We start from the raw sequence: 19,048 nt of genomic DNA on the forward strand, positions 1-19,048 counted from the left end.
AACCTTTCCTATGTGTTGCGCACATGAGAAAATGGACTCACTTAGACATGGAGCCGGGGCTCAGGACTTCCTCTCTTGCATTATGCATGATGACTCTCTTCTTCCAGAAGTGACCTTTCCAGGGGCACCTTGGTGGCTCAGTGGGTTAAACCTCTGCCTTCAGCTCAGGTCATGATCTCAGGGTTCTGGGATCGAGCCCCGCATCGGGCTCTCTGCTCAGTGGGGAGCCTGCTTCCCCCTCTCTCCCTCTGCCTGCCTCTCTGCCTACTTGTGATCTTTCTATCAAATAAATAAAATCTTTAAAAAAAAAAAAGAAGAAATGACCTTTTCCAAGGCATAGATAGATCTGTCATGCTTCCACTCATGAATCTCCTATAATTCTTCATTGCTCATTATCCTCAGCCCACGCTCCTTAGACAGGCACTCAAGGCCTTGGTTGAGACTCCATCCATACTGTTTACCTTAAATTGCCAAAGAAGGAAACAGAAGAAAACTGACATTTAAAAAAATTCTCCTCTGGGCCATGCACTTTGCTAAACACTGCAAATACAGGTTTCTTCCACTATCTCAATGTAGAGAGTTCCTAGGAAATCTTTCATAAGCCCAGCCAGTATAAAGCGAAAGTAATCTGCATTCTGAAAGTTCACATTATGCTCTTTGCTTCTATGAAAGAATTATATTATTACAGTAGAGGCTTTTTTTTTTTTTTTAATATACTCCTCTGGGCACCTGGGTGGCTCAGTCAGTTAAGTGTCTGCCTTCAGCTCAGGCCATGATCCCAGGGTCCTGGGATGGAGCCCAGGGAGCCTGCTTCTTCCTCTCCCTCTTCCTCTTCTTCCCTCCCACTCATGCGCTCTCTTTCCCCCCACCTTAGATAAATAAAAATAAAATAAAATAATTTTTTAAAGATTTTATTTTTATTTATTTGAGAGAGAGACACAGAGAGAGAGAGAGAGAGAGAGCACATGAACAGGAGGAGGGGCAGAGGGAGAAGCAGACTCCCCGCTAAGCAGGGAGCCCAATGTGGGGCTGATCCCAGGACCCTGAGATCATGACCTGAGCCCAGGGCAGCTGCTTAACCGACTGAGCCACCCAGGTGTCCCATAAATAAAATCTTTTAAAACAAGAAAAAAGAAAAGTGAAATCCTCCTCAGATTTCTTTCAGTTAGTAAAACCAAATACTAATGTACTTTCAAAAAGTGAGGGTTGCCTTGTAGTAACTTATTTCTCCAATAATGCTGCGAGGCAGGGCATTTTACAGGTGAGAAAACTGCGAGGCAGTACCACCTGATTCGGTGTGACACGACTAGCAAACAGAGAAATGTTGTATTCAGCCTACTTCTCTTTACTCTTGAAAGCTGCTCTTGTCTCTTTAGGCCTGGCCCCTCCCTCGGATGGATGCAGTGTAAAGTCTAAAATCTTCAGAACAGGGGTGCCTGGGTGGCTCAGTTGGTTAAATGTATGCCTTTGGCTCAGGTCATGATCTCAGGGTGCTGGGATGGAGCCCCACATCAGGATCCCTGCTCACTGGGGAGCCTGCTTCTCCCTCTCCTCCCTGCTCCTGCTCTCTCACTATCTCCGTCTTCCTCTCTCCAGTAAATACATAAAACAACAACAACAACAACAAAACAAAATCTCCAGAACCTTTTCTCACTGCACTGAAAACAAGGCCACATTCCTTAGGGTTCTAAGAAAAGGACAGCTTTTCAGTGAAACTCGAGCAGAGGTAATAGAGCCACAGACAAGGGATAAGAAATCAGATTTTTATCTGATTAAATGCTTCTGGTATTGGTGCCAGAGTCCTTCCTCTCCCTTCCATCCCCCTTCTTTCCCCTTCCTTCTCCTCAACTCTCCCTTCTCATCGTCCCTCATCGTCCCTCACCTTTATCTTCTTAACTTCAGCTGGAATTCTAGACATCTGTAAGGCTCAGATCAAATTTCCTTTCTCCAGAAAACCCTCTCAGAGCATCTGACTCAGGAATCTGCCTAATGAAAGTGAGAGCTCTTGCAGTTTCAAACGAAGAGGAGATTTCTGGCTGAAACTTCACTAGACCCAGTCCTGAAAATCCACAAATGGCAGTAAGAGGATTGGGGGGAAAAAACTATAAACTCACAAGGGAAGGGAATGAATGACTGTTTAATGGTCACAGGGTTTACTTTGGGGGTGAAGAAATTGTTCTAGAATTAGTGGTGATGGTTGCACATACAAAAAGAGAAAGAAACGAATGGGAGAACCTGGACCCTTGCCTCACACCATATACAAAATTTAACTTAAATGGATCAAAGACCTAAATGTAAGAGCTAAAACTACAAAACTCTTGGAAGAAAACAGGAGTAAATCTACATTGCCTTGGACTTGGCAATGGATTCTTAAATATGACGCTAAAAGGCACAGCAACAGAGAAAATAGATTAATTTCATCAAATTAAAAACTTTTTTTAAAGAAACTTTTTTTTTTTAAGATTTTATTTATTTATTTGACAGAGAGACAGAGAATACAAGTAGGCGGAGAGGCAGGCAGAGAGAGAGAGGAGGAAGCAGGCTCCCTGCTGAGCAGAGAGCCTGATTCGGGGCTTGATCCCAGGACCCTGGAATCATGACCTGAACTGAAGGCAGAGGCTTAATTCACTGAGCCACCAGGTGCCCCTCAAATTAAAAACTTTTGTGCTTTGGGCGCCTGGGTAGCTCAGTTGGTTGGGCGACTGCTTTCGGCTCAGGTCATGATCCTGGAGTCCCGGGATCGAGTCCCGCATCGGGCTCCCAGCTCCATGGGGAGTCTGCTTCTCTCTCTGACCTTCTCCTCGCTCATACTCTCTCTCACTGTCTCTCTCTCAAATAAATAAATAAAATATTAAAAAAAAAACTTTTGTGCTTTAAAGAACATTGTGAAGAAAGTGAAAAGACAATTCACAGAATGGAAGCAAATATTTGCAAATCATATATCTGATATGGGTCTGGAATCCAAGACTATATGAAGACCTCTTACAACTCAATGACAAAAAAGATCAACAACCTGATTAAAAAATGGGCAAGGGGGAGGGGCGCCTGGGTCGCTCAGTGAGTTAAAGCCTCTGCCTTCGGCTCAGGTCAAGATCTCAGGGTCCTGGGATCCAGCCCTGTATCGGGCTCCCTGCTCAGCAGGGAGCCTGCTTCCCCCACTCTCTCTCTCTGCCTGCCTCTCTGCCTACTTGTGATCTCTGTCTGACAAATACATTAATAAAATCTTTTTTTAATAAAATGGGCAAAGCAGGGAGCCTGGGGGCTCAGTTGGTTGTTAAGTATCCAGCTCTTGATTTCAGCTCAGGTCATGATCTCAGGGTCATGAGATCAAGCCCCGAGTTGGGGTCTGCACTGGGTGTAGAGCCTGCTAGAAATTCTCTCTTTCCCTCTGCACCCCCCATCCCCTTCTTTCTCTCTCTCTCTCTTAAAAGAAATGGGGAAAGGATCTGAATAGACATTCTCAAAGAAGAGATACTAATGGTGAATAAATACATGAAAAGATATTCAATATTATTAGTTGTTAGAGGAATGCAAATCAAAACCACAATGAATACTACTTCACACCCATAAGATGGCTATAATAGTAACTGAAAAGAATAAGTGTTGGCAAGGATGTGGAAAAATTGTCATCCTTATACATTACCACTGGGAAATGTAAAATGGTGCAGTCTTGGTGGAATAAATACAATCTCTCAAGAAACAGAAATTAAAGGGGTGCCTGTGTGGCTCAGTTGGTTAAGCATCTGCCTTTGGCTCAGATCATGATCCCAGGGTCCTGAAATCCAGTCCTGCACTGGGCTCCCTGCTGTAGGGGAACCTGCTTCTTCCTCTCACTCTGTCTGCCACTCCCCATGCTTGTGCTCACTTTCTCTCTCTCTCTCTGTCAAATAGATAAATAAAATCTTTTTTTTTAAGATTTTATTTATTTATTTGACAGACAGAGAACACAAGTAGGCAGAGAGGCAGGCAGAGAGAGAGAGAGAGAGAGAAGCAGGCTCTGCACTGAGCAGAGAGCCCGATGCGGGGTTCGATCCCAGGACCCTGGCATCATGACCTAAGCCAAAGGCAGAGGCCTTAACCCACTGAGGCACCCAGGCACCCCAATAAAATCTTTTTTAAAAAAGAAATTAGGGGGCGCCTGGGTGGCTCAGTGGGTTAAGCCGCTGCCTTCGGCTCAGGTCATGATCCCAGGTCCTGGGTTCAAGCCCCACATCGGGCTGTCTGCTCAGTAGGGAGCCTGCTTCCTCCTCTCTCTCTGCCTGCCTCTCTGCCTACTTGTGATTTCTCTCTGTCAAATAAAAAAAAAAAAAAAAGAAATTAGGTGCACCTGGGTGGCTCAGTGGGTTAAAGCCTCTGCCTTCGGCTCAGGTCATGATCCCGGGGTCCTGGGATTGAGCCCCGAATCGGGCTCCCTCATCACCAGGGAGCCTGCTTCCTCCTCTCTTTCTGCCTGCCTCTCTGCCTACTTGTGATCTCTGTCTGTCAAGTAAATAAATAAAATCTTAAAAAAAAAAGAAAGAAAGAAAGAAAAAGAAATTAAAAATATGTAATGGTCAAAATTTTTTTTAAATCAATAGCAGATTGGAAGTTGAGGAAACCTCCCAAAAAGTCAAATGAAACACACAGATGTAGAAATGAGAGAGAAGATAAGAAAAGGATAGCAGGAGTTTCAGAAGGAGAGAAGAAAATAGTGAAGGGGGAATTTTTCAAAAATATAATTACAGGGAAAAAAAAAATATATATATATAATTACAGAATGAATTGGTTTCCAGATTAAAAAGTTTGGGGCAAGAAATGCAAAAAGATCCTGCAACGCAATTCTAGATACTAAGTGCAGAGTTAGGCCAAACTTCACAGGTCAAGGGCACAGTCCTCCATGAGACTGCCCTCACTTCAGACACCAGCTGCAAGCTCAGGGTTTCCCAGGCCACCGACACTTATAACCGACTGGCTACAAATTCCTGAGTTCCCACTACCCCTTCAAGTTTGATAACTCACTAGAACAACTAACAGATCTTAGGGAAATGGGATACTAATGCTTACAGATTTATTATGGCAAAAAGGATACAAATCAGGGTCAACAAAAAGTAGAGACACAAAGGGCAAGATCTTGGAGGGTCCCAAACATGAAGCTTCCAGTTCTTCTTCCTGTGGAGTCAGAATGTATCACCCTCCCAATAAACATGTATGTGTAATAACATATACAGAGCATTGTTAACCAGGAAAGTTCACCAGAGCTTTAGTGTCTAGTTTTTACTGGGCTTTCATTAGGTAAATAGACCTAACTAATCATTGTTCATATCAGTCTCCAGCCCCCTTTCCCCTTCCAGAGGTCAGACTGATATCACATGACCCAAACCCCAACCCTCTAATTACTTGGTTGGCTTTTCTTCCTTTCTTTTTTCTTTTTTTAAGATTTTATTTATTGACACAGATCGAGAGACAGCAAAAGAGGGAAGCAGGGGGAGCAGGAGAGGGAGAAGTAGGCTCCTTGTTGAGCAGGGAGCCAATGTGGGGTTTGATCTCAGGACCCTGGGATCATGACACGAGCCAAAGGCAGATACTTAACGACTGAGCCACCCAGGCACCCCAATGGTTGGCTTTTCTTGCCTGCTCAAACCCTATCTGGGGTCCCTTAACTATCTGGCTATCCAGCTTATCTAATTTAACATATCTTAAACAATCTAGAGGCCCACCATGAGTAATCCATTAGCATAAACTATCAAGGCCCTTTATGAATAGTAAAGTCCTATTGCTTGGCCAATTCCAGGAATATAGAGGCTACCTCCCAGGGACTGGAGACAAGGTCCTATCAAATTCTTTATTATACAACAGACCCAACAATTTTTTCATTTATCAATGAAAAATTTCAGAACATCAGGGACAAAGAATGTACCCTAAAAGCTTCCAGAGAGAGAAACAGGTCACCTACAAAGGTTTCAAATGATATCAACCTTGAGCGCCTAGATGGCTCAGTCGGAAGTGCACCTGACTCTTGATCTTGGGTTTATAAGCTCGAGCCCCACACTGGGTGTGGAGATAACCTAAAAATAAATAAACTTCAAATGATAACGACTTCAAAGGCAACATTAGTTGCTAAGAAACAGGAAAGCAATACCTTTAAATTTCTGAGGGAAAATTATTTCTAATCTGGCATTCTATAACCAACCATACTATCAACCAAAGATGAAAAGTATAATAAAGACAATTTCAGAAATGCAAAGTCTCAAAACTTTTACTTCCCAAGGACCTTTCCTCAGGCACTACAGAAGGGTGTGCTCCAACAATGTGAGGAAGTCAATCAAGAAAGTAAAAGCAATGAGTTCCAGAAAACAGGGGAGCCAATGCAAGAGAGAAACAGAGGGAATTTCCAGAACGATGGTGAAGGGAAGTTACTGAATAACAGTTGTGACTAGGCCTAGACTCAATCAAGAAATTCAGATTAGAACAGGAAGATAAAGATAAAGTGTTCCAAAGGGTATGTTTCCAAAAAAAAAAAAAAAAAAAAAAAAAAAGGATCTGATAGATTGATTACTTGCTTGATGGGTTTGACTACATGAAGTGATCTTTGTAGCTCAGGTGGGAATGTGTAGGGTTAAATTTATCATATATAAATAGAAATCTACACAAAGGAAAACAATGAAATAATCTGACTCTGAAAAAAATGTGCAGGAAGGAAAATGTAGTCAGAGTGCTCCATAATCATATAGTCAAAATATTTAACGCTTAAAGTTAAATATAATTATATTTATATATAAATATAACTATATTTATAATAAATATAAATATTTAATATTTTAAAATCTAACTGGGAGAATAAGGGAATGCCAAATATATGGGCATGGGAAAGGAAATATAAGAGCTACATCTTCGGGGCACCTGGGTGGCTCAGTGGGTTAAGCCGCTGCCTTCGGCTCAGGTGATGATCTCAGGGTCCTGGGCTCGAGTCCCACATGGGGCTCTCTGCTCAGCAAGAAGCCTGCTTCCCTCTCTCTCTCTCTTTGCCTTCCTCTCCGTCTACTTTATTTTTTAAATAAATTAAAAAAAAATCTTTAAAAAAAAAAGAGCTACATCTTCTATTATAGAATGTCGATAGGAATTTAAAGATTTTATTTATTTATTTGACAGACAGCAATCACAAGTAGGCAGAGAGGCAGGCAGAGAGAGGAAGGGAAGCAGGCTCCCGGATGAGCAGAGAGCCCGATGCGGGGCTCGATCCCAGGATCCTGAGATCACAACCTGAGCCAAAGGCAGAGGCTTAACCCACTGAGCCACCCAGGCGCCCTCGATAGGAATTTAAAAATCAGGAAAAACAGATTATATTGGTTAAAATATGGAAGTAAATATTACGGACAAAAAACAGGTAAAAGAGGGGCACCTAGGTGGCTCAGTGGGTTAAAGTCTCTGCCTTCAGCTCAGGTCACGATCCCAGAGTCCTCGGATCAAGCCCCGCATCGCATCCGGCTCTCTGCTCAGCAGGGAGCCTGCTTCCCCCTCTCTCTCTGCCTGCCTCCCTGCCTACTTGTGATCTCTGTCAAATAAATAAATAAAAATATTTTAGGGGCGCTTGGGTGGCTCAGTGGGTTAAAGCCTCTGCCTTCGGCTCAGATCGTGATCCCGGGGTCCTGGGATCGAGCCCCGCATTGGGCTCTCTGCTCAGCGGGGAGCCTGCTTCCCTTCCTTTCTCTGCCTGCCTCTCTGCCTACTTGTGATCTATCTGTCAAATAAATAAATAAAGTCTTTTAAAAAATATTTTTTAAAAAAGAAAAAAAACAGCTAAAAGAGTAGTTTTCTTTGGGGACTGAGAATCAGGGGCGATGAGGGCAGGGCAGAAGACACCCTTTCTTCTTTTTTTTTTTAACCTTGTCATACACTTAGTTGATGTTTTAAAACCATATACATGTATTATTTCAATTTAAAATGTTTTAAGAAAAATAAAGAAGGTGAAAAATTGAGTGTTGCTAAGGTAGCACTTGTTATCTTAGGGAATTCATATCACCATCCTGGGTCCAGATATCACCTCAGAAAACAAAGCTGTTAGCCCTAAAAGCAGCAGCATCTCTATGGAACAGATACACATAAACAGGCTCATGAGACTGATGTTTCAAATCAGATGCCAATTCATTAATTTCTAAGGGGAAGCAGGGCTTTGAAGCAGGCTAGATCTTCTTGTTCACTGATGAGTGCATTCTCTCCCTATGGGCAGATCTACATAGGGAACAGAGTGATTTTTCAGCAGGTGGCTTGGTGATCCAAAGCACAGGTAAGGGGGGTGGTGAAACCACTGGGTGGTTTCAAAGAATGGGGACTCCATCTCCCTTGTTCTTGGACCAGCATCTTTGTCCCCAGACAGCACTAGGGTAGACAATTTAGTAACTGCCTTGACAACCCTTAAGGCTCTCTGCTTCATTGGCTATCTAGACTCCTCCTAACTGGCCCTTCCTTCTTTTTTTTTTTTTTTTTTAAGATTTTTTAAAATTTATTTGACAGAGAGACACAGCGAGAGAGGGAATACAGGCAGGGGGAGTGGGAGAAGGAGAAGCAGGCTTCCCACTGAGCAGGGAGCCCGATGTGGGGCTCCCTCCCAGGACGCTGGGATCATGACCTGAGCCGAAGGCAGAGGCTTAATGCACTGAGCCACCCAGGCTCCCCTGGCCCTTCCTTCTTTTTTCTTTTCTTTTCTTTTCTTTTCTTTTCTTTTCTTTTCTTTTCTTTTCTTTTCTTTCCTTTTCTTTTCTTTCCTTTTCTTTCTTCCTTTCCTTCTTTCTTTCTCTCTTAAGATTTTATTTATTTATCTGACAGAGAGTGAGATAGTAAGAGAGGGAACACAAGCAGGAGTAGTGGGAGAGGGAGAAGCAGGCTTCCTACAGAGCAGGAAGCCCTATGTGGGGCTCTATCCCAGGACCGTGGGATCATGACCTGAGCTGAAGGCAGCTGTTTAAAGACTGAGCCAGGGACGCCTGGGTGGCTCAGTGGGTTAAGCCGCTGCCTTCGGCTCAGGTCATGATCTCAGGGTCCTGGGATCGAGCCCCGCATCGGGCTCTCTGCTCAGCAGTGAGCCTGCTTCCCCCTCTCTCTCTGCCTGCTTCTCTGCCTACTTGTGATCTCTTTCTCTCTCTCTGTCAAATAAATAAATGAAATCTTTAAAAAAAAATAAAAAAAAAAATAAAGACTGGGCCACCCAGATGCCCCATGTACCCCATGTACCGTCTTTCCTTCTTTCTTTCTTCCTATCTTTCTCTCTCTCTTTCTTTCTTTCTTAAAAGATCATTTATTTATTTATTTATTTGACAGAGAGAGATCACAAGTAGGCAGAGCAGCAGGCAGAAAGAGCAAGGGAAACAGGCTCCCCACTGAGCAGAGAGCAGGATGCGGGGCTTGATCCCAAGACCCTGGGATCATGACCTGAGCCAAAGGCAGAGGCTTAACCCACTGAGCCACCCAGGCACCCCAAGGCACCTTCTTTCTTTAAGCGGCTTTAATGCCTTTATTCAGGAGGCACCTGGGTGGCTCAGCCGGTTAAGCATCTGCCTTCAGCTCAGGTCATGATCTTGGGGCCTTGGGATCGAGTCCGTATCAGCTCCTTATCGGGCTCCCTGCTCAGTGAGGAGTCTGCATCTCCCTATGCCTCTGCCCCTCCTTCCCACCCCTGCTTGCTCTCTCTCTCTATCCAATAAATAAAATCTTTTTAAAAAATACATTTTTTCAGGTTACAGTCTAGACTCGGTCTGACAGTTGTTTTGTCTGCCTCAGCCAGGTTGGCACATCTCTACATCACGACATTAGAAACTTATGTGCAACCAAACAGGCAACACATTTACAAAGCACCCGTGATGTGCGAGGCTTTGCTCTAAGCCCTGGAGTTACAAGTGGCCAAGAAGACTGACATTTGTCTCTGCCCTCATTAAGCTTACAGTCTGGTAAGGAAGACAGACATTAAACAAATTGTACAGCTTACGGCCACTGTGAAGCTGGAAAGGTAAGATTCTAACTCAGCCAGGGATATCAGATCTCATTATCCTCTTCCTCTTTGACCTTTCCCCCAGAACCCCTCAATAAAATGGTTTGATCCCCTCCCCCCACCAAAAAAAAAAGTGTGCAAAGTGAAAGAGCAGCCCAACTCTCAGAGACAATTTACTTTATCCTAGTTCTTGATGTGGGGGTCACCTCATGGATGCCCCCAGATATCACCTACTACAATCTTACAGCACAATCCTAGTGCTGTCTGCTGAATCATGGGGAAGGGCTGTTGAGTAAGGATTTCATCTGGATAGAGAGAGGACACCCATTTTCCAAGCATAGAATCCCAATATCCTGTAGATTCTATATCCCAAATCCTTCCAATAAGGAAGGATTTTATGCTTAAATTTATCTGGGGGTGGTTTCTGTCATGTTGAACCAAGAATCCTGACTGGTACAGCAACCATCTCAGACATCCATACACCAGAGAGCAAGTTGCCAAAAGGCAGTTCCAAACCCTCTGCCTTAGGACTGCAACCAAACCTGGAACCTTTCTGACCTGCACTTTCATTCAGTACAAAGCAGGGCACACAGACTGTCACAATAAAAATCTGGTTGGCTGAGTCACTCACTAAGTCCAGAAGTATCTGCCAGAAGCTGTTCTACATACGGAGACTACAAAGCTAGTAAGAACTAGTTGTTGCCTTCAAAGATGTCCCACAAGCATTTTAGACCTATATTCAAAACCGAGGGTGTCATCTTCCCTGCCTTTTCTCCCAACCCTTACATCAACTCACACTTTGTGTATGCTCCACCACAATGAACTGCTTGCACTTCTCACTGGGATGTCAACAGCGAGTACTTTGGTGTTCTTAGACCACAGGAGTGGGAGGAAAAGAGACAGCTGGCAATCTGGCTGCTGATTGTAACAGTGACCAGACCTTGCATGCCACATAGAACATTCTAGATATATTGGCTGCTAACCCAAATTACTTTACTTGGCCTAAGTAGAATGACCATATAGTTTAGCTTTTCTTTTCCCACGAAAGGCATAGAAGATGGATGACATTTCAAAGGGCTTATATGTCCATCATTTTGGCCATAGATGCAATTGCAGGCAATGGTCCCATTTTACAGATAAGCAAACAGAGGCTTCAAGTGACTTGGCCCCACAGCTAGTAAATAGCAAAGCAAAGGCTTGAATGAAGTTTCTCAACTCCAAATACCCCATTTTCTTTCCTCTAGTAGTTTAGCTCCTACGGAGCTGTTTTGTGTGTAGTGTGAGAGAAGGGAGATTCAACCCAGACCTAAACCCCGGGAAAAAATTCTCCTCCTTACCACCAGTGCACCAGGGCTAACTAAGTCTTTACTTGCCTCTCTTCTTGGCCTGGTGCCTTCCCTACTCTATCTTCTTAAAGAAATCCTCACAATACCCTTGTAAGGTAAGTATTACCATCCTTTATTTTATAGATGAAACTGAAGCTCAGAAATGTTAAGTTTCATGCTCCAAAGTCCGGAACCTTCCTACCTCGCTTCTCTGAGGTCCAGATCTGGACCACCGCAGTAAAGAAACTGGCCAACAGGTGATAAAGAGGTTACCCGGGACCAGTTCCACTTCAGGACTGAAGGCCGCCAGGTGGCGCGGTGGAGGTGCGCCAGTCCCCCCAACCTACACCCGGCCGCAGAAGCACCTGAAATAAGCCAGCCAAGCGGGCTCGAGGGGCGGGGCAGGGAGTTGCCCTATTCCCTAGCCCAGAGTCGACAAGGAGTGCGCCTTCAGTTTGCATGCCGGGGACCGCCCAAGCCTAGCTGAAGAGTCACGCCTCCACCAGACGACCCTCAAACTGTGTCATTTCGCTGCTGCCCTGCACGACCCAGCGTGCAATTCATTTTGGGGATCCAGGGAATAGAATAGAGCGGGAGAGAGCAGCCAGGAGGGGTGGGGCGGAGACTCCACTGCCCCCACCTGTCGGGGGCGGGGAGGGGGCGGGGAAGGGGCGGGTCCTGCCCCGTAGGGTCCGCCCCCGGCCCAAGAGCCCCGGGCGCGCGACGAGATATAAGGCAGCGGGAAACAATGCGCCTGCATCTCGCGCTCCCGCGCCGATCCCGGGAGCGTCCGGGCCGTCGTGCGCGAGCGAGGACGGGGGCGCGCGCTCGGGGGGGCGCGCTTTTGAGTGCGTGGCGCGCGCTCGGCGGCGCGCATGTGCCTGTGTGCGGGCTGCCGGGCTGCCCGGAGCCGGCGGGGAGCCGGTCCGCTCCAGGTGGCGGGCTGCGGGAGGGAGGTGAGGCTACCGGCGGCCGGGAAGCGGGCTGCAGGCTGCCTCCTGGGCACCACGCGCCCCCGCCCGGCCCGGCCGGGCCTTGGGAGCTGCGCTCCGGGCGGCGCTGGCAAAGTTTGCTTTGAACTCGCTCCCCGCAGCCGAGTCCGCGCGTTGTGAGCCGCTTCCCTGGGCGCGCCGACTCAGGGCTAGGCTTCCCGGGACGCGAGGGAAGGGCGAGGGCTGCCAGCCGGGAGGTTGGGGAGGGACGAGAGCCTGGCAGCCGGCTGTGCAGGGGGACCGGGGGACGCCTTCTTCCCCGGCCCGCACCCCATCAGCCAGTCCCCTTCCCTCCCGCAGGGAGCGGACATGGACTTCGACTCGTACCAGCACTATTTCTACGACTATGACTGCGGGGAAGATTTCTACCGCTCCACGGCGCCCAGTGAGGACATCTGGAAGAAATTCGAGCTGGTGCCGTCGCCCCCCACGTCGCCGCCCTGGGGCTCGGGTCCAGGCGCCGGGGACTCAGCCCCTGGAATTGGTCCCCCGGAGCCTTGGCCCGGAGGGGGCGCCGGGGAAGAGGCGGATTCCCGGGGCCATTCGAAGGCTTGGGGCAGGAACTACGCCTCCATCATCCGTCGTGACTGCATGTGGAGCGGCTTCTCCGCCCGGGAACGACTAGAGAGAGCGGTGAGCGACCGGCTTGCCGCCGGCGCACCCCGGGGGAACCCGCCCAAGGCGCCCGCCGCCCCAGACTGCGCTCCCAGCCTCGAAGCCGGCAACCCGGCTCCCGCTGCCCCCGGTCCGCTGGGCGAGCCCAAGACCCAGGCCTGCTCGGGGTCCGAGAGCCCAAGCGACTCGGGTAAGGACCGCCCCGGGCCATCCAAGAGGGGGGCACCCCAAGGGTGGCCAAAACTCTGCCGCTGTCTGAGGTCTGGCATTGGGTCTTCGCGAGCCCTTCGGCCACCTCCCCCTTTCTCTGGCAGAAGCTGCCGGTGTAGCCCCCAGCGGTGTCTGTCTGGCACGTGGGTGTGTTAGTAAACAGTTTGAAGAAGTGGCGTGGGAGCCAGCGTCCTTTTGATGATGATTGGAGCCCCAGGGGACCAGGGAGACTGGGTGAAGCTTAGCGTTTAGAGAGGACAATACTAGGATTGGACTGTAGGGGATATCTGTCCTCCGGAGGCTGGAAGGGGTCCCTTAAGGGTCACTTCAGGCTTGAAGTTTTTTGTTCCTGCCACTTTCCCTGGGGAAACTCACACTCCCCTAGAGAGAGAGGAAGCTGAGAAGCCTTTTGTGCAAAGCCAAAGTCTTCACTCTTTAAAAAATCTAGTTTCCTGTCTGCTTTACTTGAAAATGCCCATAAAGCTCTCCCCTTGCACCATTCCTCCCCTCTACCATTTGTGCCCCACACAATCACCCACCAGACAGGCAACAGAGCAATGAACGCTCCCTATTAACAGATGGGAAAACTGAGGCTTAGAAATAGGAAATCGCTAGAACTAAGCCCCATCTTCTTTTGCCCAACCCTCCATTGCAACCAGGCACTTCCTTGATGTTTCCAGGGTCTTCACGGTAGCTTATCCAGGAAGGGCTACACCTTGCTTTGTTGATTTGGTCTGAGTTGGAAAGATGTTCCCCTAGCTCCCTCCTAATTTCGCCTGTGGCTCTGTGTACCTGCTTCCTTGCATTCAACAAATGTTCGCTGGCCCCTGCTTGGTACCAAGCTCTGAGCTAGGTGCCAGGATCACAGATACTGGGCTCCAGCCTCCTCCCCCACCCTTGGATGCAAATTTAAACCTCATGAAGGTTAGACTTTCAGCATCCTGTGCCACCAAACTGGCAAACATACCAAACTATGCTGTTCTTATCCTAGCCCCTTAGACCTCTACCCATGAGAGAGACTGGAGAGGGTGCTTCTCTAGGGTGCCAACTGACTAGCATTAGGTAAATCAGGACCGAGAAAACTCTCGGTAGCTTTTAAAGAATAACTTCTACAGAACCGTTTGAGAGGGAACTGGGGAGTGGGTATAGAAGTTGTCATACACTTGAGGGGGAAAAATAAGGATAACAAGAAATTAAAAGTCAATTTTTTTTGGTCCACTGTGTTAAGGTCATTTTTAACCTGCTTGCTTTCAACACCAAGAGCTCGTGTTTGTTTAATGGCTGGAATGGGAGTTTTGAGTTCAAGAAACAAATAAAGATGTATCTCTACAAAAGCTGATGAGTAGTAGAGTGGAAAAAGCATTGTCTGGGGAGTTTCGAGATCTTAGTTTGAGATCCAGAATATTACAAAGGTGATATGCGGACTTGGCTGATCTGGATCTCAGTTTCTCCTTCTGCACATGAGAGGGTTGGACTTGATTGTCCAGCTGAGACCATTTCCTTGACTGGGTAGAGTTAGACCATCTCTGAAAAGAATGGTGTCTTACATTATTTCTTCCTTAGGCAAGAACCTTACCAGCTATGAGGTTAACACAAATATTAAAGGTTTGGGATGTGGGGAAGCCTCCTGAATCATTTTCTGACTTGCCCTTTAACCTGAACCTGTTTGCAAGCTCCTGGTTCACTCACAGGCCACATGGCCCAGAACAAAATGCAACAGATTGCAAACAATAAGGGGGGGGTGGGGAGAGTGACTGACGGCAGGCTCAGCCAATAGGGTCTAGGGGCTGGGTAAAACAGCATTCCAAACACAGCTTAGCCAGCCAATCACAGGCCTTGTGGCCAGGAGGGCTGAATGGTCAGGTTTTATTAATGGAGAAATAATGCGATTGTCCACACAATGGAAGCCTTCCTGACAAAGGGGCTCAAGCATCCTGATATTCAAAAGAGGCCGAGAACTGAGCTCTTAGGTTGTCAGACTGAAATGCATTAAGGTGGCCCTCTATGCGGGGGCGGCAAAATGCGTGAAGCAGGAAGGCTTTCCCCTATTTGCACCTCTCGGTGGTTGGGTAGCCAGGGAGACCTTTGAGGCAGGGAATGACGAGGGCATTTCCAGGAGTCTCCAGGTCCCTGGTGTTTTGGCCCCTTGTATTGGGACATTCTGCTGCTGCTCAGTTCCCTGTCCCCCGCAGAGGTCGCTTGGAAATGGTCGCCTGTACCTTTGTGAAGTTCCAGCAGCTTTTGCGGACATGGGATTACAAATCCAACCCTCTTCTGGTCCAGGGAAGGGGGTGGGGCGGACGACCTATAAATGATGGATGACTAGAAACCCATTGAAACCAGGAGCAAAATGCTCCTGAGGGAAACCCGTTCCCTCCCTTCTGTGGGTGAGGAGGGATGGGTTGTAGCCCCCACCCCGCCCTTCTCTGAATCTTCAGCTGAAAAGGATGGCAGAATAGAGAGGTGGGGGAATAATAGGATTTATAACTTGTGAAAAGTAACAATTCCCCAAGTGCAGACTGTGCTGGGCAGGAACAAAGGGCAGCTCTGCCCACAGACCCCTCATTTACAATTCTGATGGGGCATGAAAGAGCCCGACTGGGGGAGATCTTTAGAGCTAAACTTTGTCCCAGGCCGATAGCTCTTTCTCTCCATCCCCTCGGTGGGGGAGGGGAGCGCCTGGGCCGACTGGGGGCTGTTGGCTTGGGTCTGCCTTTTGTTCTTATCTAAGCCTTGCTGTGCAAAAGGAAATTGGAGAATATTTTCCTCCTTGCTTATTTCCTCTTTTTTCCTTCACGCTGCCCTTACCACTTACAAACGAACCAGTTATCTTTCTCCTCACTTCAATCCGTTTGTATCTAAATGGCAGATAATGTCAGTTCCTTTCCCAAGCCCCAGCCTAGGGTGTGTGTGTGTGTGTGTGTGTTTCTCATGGGGTGTGTTTCTTCTCTGGATCTCTCTTCTTGGACAGAGGGTGAAGAAATTGACGTTGTGACAGTGGAGAAGAGACAGTCCCTGGGTGTACGGAAGCCAGTCACCATCACGGTGCGGGCAGACCCTTTGGACCCCTGCATGAAACACTTCCATATCTCCATCCATCAGCAACAGCACAACTACGCCGCCCGTTTTCCTCCTGAAAGCTGTTCCCAAGGAGGGGCTCCAGAGAGAGGTCCCCAAGAAGAGGCTCTGGGGAGAGATGTCCCCGAGGAAAAGGAAGAAGAGGCAGATGAAGAGATCGTGAGTCCCCCACCTGTAGAAAGTGAGGCTCCCCAGTCCTGCCACCCCAAACCCGTCAGTTCCGACACCGAGGATGTGACCAAGAGGAAGAACCACAACTTCCTGGAGCGCAAACGGCGGAATGACCTCCGTTCTCGGTTCTTGGCCCTGAGGGACCAGGTACCCACCTTGGCCAGCTGCTCCAAGGCCCCCAAAGTGGTGATCCTGAGCAAGGCCTTGGAATACTTGCAAGCCCTGGTGGGGGCCGAGAAGAGGATGGCCACGGAGAAAAGGCAGCTCCGATGCCGGCAGCAGCAGCTGCAGAAGAGAATTGCGTACCTCAGCGGCTACTAAGTGACCAAAAAGGCCGACTGCTCTGTCTTACAGAGACCTGAGTTTATTTTTTCACCTTCCTTCTCCCCCTTAGTAATTTGCACATTTTGGTGATGGTGGGACAGTCCGAACAGTACCTTCCAGAATGCAGTGCAGCTGGCGCACACACTCCTAAGGGCTCGCATTCTCGGAAACCTTGAAGCCCAGCGCTCCCTCTTCCCCGACTCACAGGAGCGCTGGGTCTTCTCTGGCACCTCGGGCTTCTCAGGCAGGCGGCTGACCGAGGAGACTTGGGGGCTGCCTAGCTCACTAGCTCGGAAGAAAAGCCTGACAGATGCTATGCAACAGGTGGTGGACGTTGTTGGGGTGGGGGTGGGGGCTCCAGCCGGCATGAAATCTCACACTCCGGATGAGCTTTAGGCTGGGAAAGGATGCTCCCGCTGGTGTCTCTGGGGTGATGCTAGGACAGCTGGGCCCGGACGCTCTCCCTGAGGCTCTTCTTTCCAGGAGACACACGAGCTGTCTTGGGTGAAGACAGGTTCACAGACTTGATCAGCATGGACCATTACCTCACTGTCAGACACTTTACAGTAGCTGAGGAGTTGGAAAATTTATATATACTACATACATATATATGTGTGTATATACATATATATATGAAATGATATTAGCCAACACCCCTCCTCCCAGTCTAAATGCTGCGACCTTGAGAACATGTAAAGAGTTTGGCCTCTAGATTCTTTGTCTCAAAGCCCTCTGGGTCCTTTCCTCTGAGGGAGAAACCATTCTGTCCCCACAAGGGACATTTTTGTTTCCTTCTGCCTTTGTTTGCAATGGGCTCCACAGCACCCCTTTCCCACAGGTCAGAAATATTTCCCCAAGACGCTGGGAAATGGGTCCTAGCCTGCAGCCTGGGGAAGGCTTGGAGTCCTGGCTGGGAACTGTTATCCACCCAGGTGTTTTCCATCTTGGAATCTTTTCTCAAGGTAGATGTCAGGCACCTGCGGAGGGGGAACTCTACCACTTCCTCTTTCCCACTTCCCTCTCCTCTCGATGCCCGCCCCGGTAAGTCTGAGGTTCTACTAGAACCGTGCAAACTGTCCTTCTAGTGCAACTCCAAGGAGCTTGCTTGCTGGCTCCAGAGCCACCCTTGGGCCCCGTGCCAGCCTGCCATGAGTCAGATCTCTTTCCCAGCGTCTGGGCCTTACTGAAGTTCTTGCTAGGAAAGCTGCTGGGACTCCTCCAGTCCTCCAGAAGGTGGACTAGTCTCCTGGTGTGTTTTAAAGGAGCTTCCAGGAGCGCTGCTTAGCCGACCATGGATTTGGCCCCAGGTGAACTTGGTACGTCCAAGTGGATTCCAGGTGCAGCATCCAATCTGGAAAGGGATCCAACCCAACAGGTGTCCTGTGGGCAAACTCAGGAGCCCCTAAGCCTGGCCTGGAAGAAAGATCAGCTCCTCCAGAACCCTGCCCAGGGCAGCAGGTGCCTACTGGCTGTGGTTTTGAAAGTGGGGGAGGGGAGGACGGTAGAGCATTCTCTGTGGCTCTGCAAAGCCAGCTGCTACTTCCAAAATTATTATGCACAGTGGTCTGTTTATGAGGTTGCTTCCTGGCCTCAGAGAACCCCAGTGGAAGTTTGGCGAACCTCTCTACTTTCTGGAGTATGGTTTTCGGGAGCCAGCTGACTTCTGGAACTGTGTTTGGAGAACAGGTGGGATAAAGGTTACTGATGTATCACCTGAATAGCTTGTGTTTTATAAGCTGCTGTTGGGTATTAGGCTGGGAGCAGTGGTTTGTTTTATTTGTTTTTTTTTTTTAATACTGTATTTTTGTATGCCTTTTGCAAAGTGGTGTTAATTGTTTTTGTACAAGAAAAAAAAAGACAAAACTCTTGGGCAATTCTCCTGTTGCAGAGTCTGATTTATTTCAAAAGGCAAGTTTATCTGAAATTTTGTATCTAGTTGTGATTATCAATTGCCTGATTTTAAAATGTTGCCTTGTGGGACTTCCGCTAATAAAAGATTTCTCAAACATATCAGCGTGGGGGCACCTTATGCCAGCCAAGTCCCCCTGAGCCAAGGGAAAGGATTTCAGGGTAACCACCAGTGATCCAGAGAGTTGCATTTCTCTAACCCATGTTGCTAACCAGGTCATTCCACTTTGGGTTCCTGAAATACCATTTCAGACAAGTCTAAACAATGTCGGTTCAGTACTTGGTGTACTTGGTGAACGGGAAATCCTCTTGTGAATTGCAAGGAGTGCTGAATTTGTACTTTGGAAGGTTTGAAATCCCAGCTCCACTACCTGATTTGTTCTGTGCCTTTTAGCGTTACCTCTGTGACCCTTAGTTTCCTTATCTGTAAAATGGGGATAAATACTACGGTGCGGGGTTGGGGG

The 19,048-nt window shown here is 47.9% G+C and overlaps 1 protein-coding gene across 2 annotated transcripts in view; it reads left to right on the top strand.

Moving 5' to 3' along the window:
- The window catches only part of MYCL (MYCL proto-oncogene, bHLH transcription factor), a 40,555-nt gene extending 21,871 nt beyond the window's left edge, over window positions 1-18,684 (top strand). Inside the window, exons 1-3 of one of the 2 annotated variants that reach the window (XM_047727083.1) lie at window positions 12,008-12,242; window positions 12,579-13,083; window positions 16,075-18,684. In XM_047727083.1, the coding sequence (XP_047583039.1) occupies window positions 12,162-12,242; window positions 12,579-13,083; window positions 16,075-16,673 (1,185 nt within the window). In that variant the 5' untranslated portion in view covers window positions 12,008-12,161 and the 3' untranslated portion in view covers window positions 16,674-18,684. Of the gene's footprint in view, window positions 1-12,007; window positions 12,243-12,578; window positions 13,084-16,074 lie in introns of those variants that run through there. The other variant, XM_047727084.1, reaches the window with a different exon arrangement.
- The last annotated feature ends 364 nt before the right edge of the window (window positions 18,685-19,048 follow it).

The sequence above is a fragment of the Lutra lutra genome, chromosome 4 (genome assembly GCF_902655055.1).
Source record: "Lutra lutra chromosome 4, mLutLut1.2, whole genome shotgun sequence".
Taxonomy (NCBI): Eukaryota; Metazoa; Chordata; class Mammalia; order Carnivora; family Mustelidae; genus Lutra; species Lutra lutra.